The sequence below is a fragment of the Zeugodacus cucurbitae genome, chromosome 5, assembly GCF_028554725.1.
Source record: "Zeugodacus cucurbitae isolate PBARC_wt_2022May chromosome 5, idZeuCucr1.2, whole genome shotgun sequence".
Classification (NCBI taxonomy): domain Eukaryota; kingdom Metazoa; phylum Arthropoda; class Insecta; order Diptera; family Tephritidae; genus Zeugodacus; species Zeugodacus cucurbitae.
In genome coordinates, this window is record NC_071670.1 from 37,156,987 (window position 1) to 37,162,719 (window position 5,733).

At 35.0% G+C, this 5,733-nt stretch overlaps 2 protein-coding genes across 2 annotated transcripts; one reads left to right on the forward strand and one right to left on the reverse strand.

Moving 5' to 3' along the window:
• The first annotated feature begins 215 nt into the window (after positions 1 to 215).
• On the forward strand, positions 216 to 2,762 carry LOC105218292 (ubiquitin carboxyl-terminal hydrolase 30 homolog). The gene is made up of 6 exons (XM_011193792.3): positions 216 to 405; positions 484 to 1,244; positions 1,301 to 1,390; positions 1,449 to 1,772; positions 1,832 to 2,046; positions 2,114 to 2,762. Exons 1-6 carry the CDS (start codon positions 324 to 326, stop codon positions 2,217 to 2,219), a joined length of 1,578 nt encoding a protein of 525 aa, XP_011192094.1. The 5' UTR covers positions 216 to 323; the 3' UTR covers positions 2,220 to 2,762.
• Positions 2,763 to 3,222: 460 nt separating this feature from the next.
• LOC105218293 (cell cycle checkpoint protein RAD17) lies at positions 3,223 to 5,282 on the reverse strand. Its single transcript, XM_011193793.3, has 5 exons — positions 5,129 to 5,282; positions 4,468 to 5,069; positions 4,093 to 4,406; positions 3,884 to 4,027; positions 3,223 to 3,825 (listed from the first exon to the last, which is right to left on the reverse strand). Exons 1-5 carry the CDS (start codon positions 5,147 to 5,149, stop codon positions 3,428 to 3,430), a joined length of 1,479 nt encoding a protein of 492 aa, XP_011192095.2. The 5' UTR covers positions 5,150 to 5,282; the 3' UTR covers positions 3,223 to 3,427.
• Between the last annotated feature and the right edge of the window lie 451 nt (positions 5,283 to 5,733).

Genomic DNA, 5,733 nt, shown 5'->3' on the forward strand with positions numbered 1-5,733 from the left:
AAACTCTTGAAATATTAAAAACCATTTTTCCGAGATCAGGGCCACCTTCAAGATTTAAATTTTTCAAATTTAACATTGAAATAAACTTAATGTTTCTTCAACAACTTATTAAATTACTTGCTTAGCAAAATAATTATGTTCTTTATTTGAATAACTTCAGTCAGCTGATTCTTAGTGATGCCACATTTTGTTCTATCAAATTTTCAATTGTTCTCGCAATTGGGCAAGCCTTTGTTAATCGAGACAAAGTCAGATATCGAGAAGAAAATATGTGAAAAAGTCAGAAAATATAAATAAACCAGAAAATTTACTCACAATTTACCATGGAAGGCGAGAAAATTTTGATGGCCGCAGGAGTAACAGTTGCAGCAGTTGTCGGTGCATTTGTTTTCTGGGGTCCTTCGGGTAAAATTATTCTATATAGCAGCAAACATTCAGATATATAATAGTTTACCATCTCCCCTAACGCAAACCTAAATATAGGTTCGTCACGTTTACGACAACGGAGAGGGCAAATTGCAGGACTGCATAACTTTGGACAAACATGTTTCTTAAACACATTGCTACAGGCACTAGCTGCATGCCCGCAATTTATAGCCTGGCTTCAACTCTATAATAATGCAAACTCAGACAGAAAAAGCCTGATATCGTCACTATTGAACACACTTGAAGTAATAAATGGAACCCATTCAACTTTGCGGGGTGACCCATACTCTCCTGGAGCGGTTATGCGTGCACTTCATGCTTTAGGTTGGGTAATACCACAGGAGGAGCATGATGCACATGAGTTGTTTCATGTATTGTTGGCATCTCTAGAAGAAGAGGCTTTGAGACCAAAAAAAGTCGGTTGTCTCTCAGACGCTTTACCAATAACAGTTTCTGGTGGCGAAGGAGATCAACCAGATAGGCCATCAAGTGCTATGTTAACTGACTTTTTAAATACCGATTACGACGAGTCAACTAATTTAATGCGTATGGTACGTTCTGAGGCTCATACACCAGATTCGCCATCATCCGTATGCGAACGTGAAATGTGTGCCGGTGAAGGAGGAGCTGCTGGCACAACACCAACGGAAATTATGGACTTTGATCCATTAGCTTCACCAATATTGGGTGGGGAACGAGCCAGTCGTTCACGTAAACCTCAATTATCGAAACATGGATGGCCAGAAGGTCTAAATAAACGAGTTTCAACATCTTGCCGATCATTAGAGCGTCTTAGTCGTGGTCCGGGAAGAGTGTCGGTAAGTGTAAAGCGTACATTCAAAAAATGAACTTTTGAAATAGTCGTCATTTTTAGATTTGGTCTGATCAAATGCCTGCTCAAGTGGCTATACCATTTCAAGGCGCTATGGGTACACAAATGGTTTGTAACGGTTGCGGTTTCAAAGTATGTATAAATATACAAATATAACGTTAGCATTTTTACTTAATATTCTGCTTTATAGTCCACTGTACGTTATGACAAATTTGACAGCATCACTTTGAATTTGCCATCACAACGACGCTCTGGTCTTAGTTTGGGTCATTTACTGAGTGAATATATAACATCTGAGGAACTGAACGATGTCAAATGTGAATCGTGCAACGAAACCTCCAATCACACAAAATCTTTGACATTCGCCAAATTGCCCGGTTGTCTTTGCATACATATTGCGCGCACAGTATGGCTGCCAACTGGACAAATTTGCAAGCGTCAAGATTACGTGCATTTCCCCGAGAGTTTGTCAATGGCACCATATAGTTTCGTGCAACCGCATTTGAACAGTCAAGTAAGTGTGGTTTCAATTAGTTTTAGCACTCATAATATTTTTTACATTACTTGTTCTAGGCGGGCACACCATGGGGATCCACCATGTCGCTCTTCTCCTCCAGTCTGCCTATGAACAGTTTGGGCGGTTGTGCTAACGACTCATATGGCACTGCATTTGGTACGATGTTTCCCAAAAACCTTTACAGACTTTTAGCTGTGGTCGTGCACTCGGGGGAAGCCAGTACTGGTCATTTCGTAACTTATCGGCGTGGTGCTTTGAGGAATGCGCATCGGTATGTGCTCAGATTGTGTTATAAATAGTACTAACTTATTTAATGTGTCGATTTTACCATCTTTCAGTTGGTTCTACACCTCCGATACTGTTGTGCGTGAAGTCTCTATAGAGGAAGTGCTGAGCGTACCAGCTTATTTGCTATTTTATGACCGCGGACCACAGCGACGCTAAACTGTAGTACTTATAGGGTGGGTACATACTTACTTTTGTTACCATTGATGTGAAGGTTATAGTTTCTAAACTGTTTCTTAATTTAAGTTTATTATCAACTAGTGTAGTAGCTTTGGAAATGAAAAAAAAAAATATTAATAATGGTATAACAGATATTGTTTCTAGTTATCTGTGGTATTAAATGTTACCCTCTTCGATGTAATAGTACAAAATGCTATTCCATTGTATGAATTTTAGGATCTCTGCTAAATATATGTATTTGTTTATGTATATAAGTTACCTTCACCATCACACACGCAACGTTTTATATTTTTTATATAATTAATATTTAAGTGTTATTTAAAATATATATTCCCTGCTCAATAATTTCAAGTGCCATTTTGACTAGTCGATCGTATTATGGCTTGTGCTAGAATTTCATACGGATATTGGTAGTATATAATTATTTGATATTAAAAGTGCTTAAACTCTTTAGCAATTAAGAAATTTGAAAATTATAAAAATTGCATTTACAGACTGTGAATTGCGCTTAATTAGTTACACTTAGTTTAAAATATATTTTCATCAGAAGAAGCATTTGTTGATCAACTACTATAGAATTACTTTAACTGTATGTATGTAAGTAAGTATTTAAAGCATTTTCGAAATTATTTTTTTTGGCGTTCACATAAATATATGCGTTTTATAAAGAATAAAATAGAAGTGTATTAAATTCAATGTTGTTTCACTAGCTCATGCGTACAGTAGCGGACAAAAAAAGGAACACTTACTTGCAGTGTTTTTACTTTAGAACGTTGTAGCATTAACAAATCAAACTCTATTATACAAGTGGATAAGTACATTGTTCAGCTATAATAAAATGTTTTTATTTACTTTCCTTATTATAAAATTATTTATTTTTAGATAAAATCAAAAAATTATTTTTAGATAAAATCAAAAAATTCCTAATTTTTAGTGTCCGCTACTGTACATACGTATATGTATATGCGTAAAGAAAATGTGATTTACTTGTGTGTATGTACGAGTCAAGTTTATTCAAAAATATTTAACAATCGTAACACAAATCATTAACTAACAGTAAAGCATACAGTATACATTGATACATTATTAAAAAAAAAAAGAAACTTAAACCCCCTTCTATATTAATAAATAAGATTCTTACCAAACTAAATAAACTAATATTTCTATTATTTTATCGTTTGTTGTATTCAGTTTTTGGTGGACCGATTAATGATTTGCACATAGCTACGATAATCGGTAGCATATAAGCTATTAGATACGCCGGATATTTTTTGGGTTTTACAAAGGTCCAGTTGACTACGCTTTGGTGCACGTATGGGCAACCAGGCACTAACTGGACTCTCATTCGCTTGCATAATGCTGCGCACAGCTATATTAAGCGCGGTCAGTGATAGTGATTCTTCACGATATTCCGTAATAATGTTGTCGGCGATGCTCAAGGAGTTCGCTGCCTCAACTACATGTTCGATTTCCTTGAAATGTGCGACATAATTTGCGTGTATAAGATCAATAAATCGTTTTGGTTCCGTTGCAAAACTATCGCTTATATCTTCTGGTATGTGCGTGAAAGTACCGCCGGGCAAACCTGAAATGTAATAAATATTTAAAAAATTTTTTCTAAAATATGCATTGGATTATATTACGTTTAGGATTGAAGACTCTTCCCAAGGCATGCAGCATTGTAACGGACTCATCGCGACGTATTGTTTTTAATGTGGATAATTTCTTTTTAGATTTTCCTTTCACTTCACAGGCTTCCACACGCTCTGTAGGCAAAGCGCCTGCTCCTATATTTCAAATTTTATTTTCATGGTTATTTTAAGAACTTTCTTAGTTATTTTCATTGGTTTACCTTTTAAAGAAGCAAAGTGTAGATTTATTAGTGCGTTACGTATATCACCTTGCGCTGCAAATACAATTGAGTCTATGACGTTCTCCGTAGGCACTTTGTAAGTATCGGCGAACTGTTGCTCTCTCATTAACGCACAAAATCTTTTCATTGCTTTTTGTAGTAAAGTGACCGCAATCGGGTTGAAACTGATATGATTGATGTGGTACTTATTTTTTAACTCTTCGGTAAAAAGGTTATAGCTTATGTTTAAGGAACGACTTTTGGAATCGGCTACGATGAACAAAAGTGGCGCTTTTCCATACTTTGAAAATTCGCTGTAATGGGTAAGTTAAATATTTAGATATTTGCATATAATATACCGTAATGACAACTTACTCCAGAATACTTTCAAATACGTCGATACTGGATAGTAACATATTTGGGAAATCCTCAACTAGCACAAGTCGTTTTTGGCTGCCCAGTAACGATTTATAACGAGACGAACGAAATAGGAATGATTTGAAAAAATCTATCTGTGAACCGGTATAACTGCTCGTCTGATCCCCTAACGTATTAATCATATCACGGTCTACTGGATTTATCCATTCTTGCAATTCATATTTATGTGCACGTGCCAATGCACGTACAGCTGCAGTTTTACCCGAACCGGATGGTCCGGTAAGGAGACAAATTTGTGCAGGGTGTTGTTTGTGCACGGCCTCGCAATGCAGTAGCCAGTCTTTCAATTCAGACAACTTTTTCGGATGCACAGCAACCTCCTCACATGTTCTTGGTTCAAATTTATCAATCCAATTGGAATTACTTTTGGACGATATGGAAATAGTTTTTGATGTTTGCGGATTATTGTGTGTGATTTTGTTCTTTTCAAAAGTTTCTTCATCATTAGCAATGTCACTTTCCTTCACCGGAGCAGCATTATCAGTTTGAACTACGTCAAATTTGGATTGATAAGCAAACGCCGAATTATTCCAAGCACGCTATAAATATTAGTGTTGAATTGGCAAATGAATATTTCAATATTAAAAACAATATTTACTTTACGTGTAGCCGGCTTCATTGCTGACAAACATTTTATGTTAACTAATTAGAATTTTTAATTAGCGCGAATTTAGTGCAAAGTGTCAAGTTTGAATGTTTAACAAAATTAAGACATTAGAGATGAAAGGTATAGATCATAATGGTATTTCACATCAGTCATACTATCGATTGTAAATCGGTTACAATACATATCGGTTTATTTATATCAATTTATACTTATTATAATTAATGTTTTTCCTACTTCAATGTACAAATTTAACTTAGTAGACAAACTATTTAAGCCGACAAAAAGACACCACAGAGTAAATTTACATATTAGTATGATTCGATGACTAACTATATATTTATCGAAAAAGACAATTGTATTACCATGGTATTTAATGCATTGTCTATACATTTATAACTGCATAATTACACATTTGTGGTAAATAGTATAATTTGTACTGCAATTAAGTACATGTTGCAACAGTTTTCACTATCAATAAATAATAAATTTTTCAGATTAATAATAGTAATAATAATTGTGCTATGTTTCATGTAGACTATTTATGGAGACTCACTTTGGAGACTATTTTACGCAAAAGGATATAATGTGGCAACACT

Bases quoted from the DNA above. Each gene is read 5' to 3' on its own strand.
- LOC105218293 (XM_011193793.3), bottom strand. From the start codon at position 5,149: ATGAAGCCGGCTACACGTAAA. The intron at 4,407-4,467 runs GTAAGTTGTCAT...TACCCATTACAG, and splicing joins GTATTTGAAAGTATTCTGGA to CGAATTTTCAAAGTATGGAA. The intron at 4,028-4,092 runs GTAAACCAATGA...TTTGAAATATAG, and splicing joins ACACTTTGCTTCTTTAAAAG to GAGCAGGCGCTTTGCCTACA.
- LOC105218292 (XM_011193792.3), top strand. From the start codon at position 324: ATGGAAGGCGAGAAAATTTTGATGGCCGCAGGAGTAACAGTTGCAGCA. The intron at 406-483 runs GTAAAATTATTC...ACCTAAATATAG, and splicing joins TGTTTTCTGGGGTCCTTCGG to GTTCGTCACGTTTACGACAA. The intron at 1,391-1,448 runs GTATGTATAAAT...TCTGCTTTATAG, and splicing joins GTAACGGTTGCGGTTTCAAA to TCCACTGTACGTTATGACAA.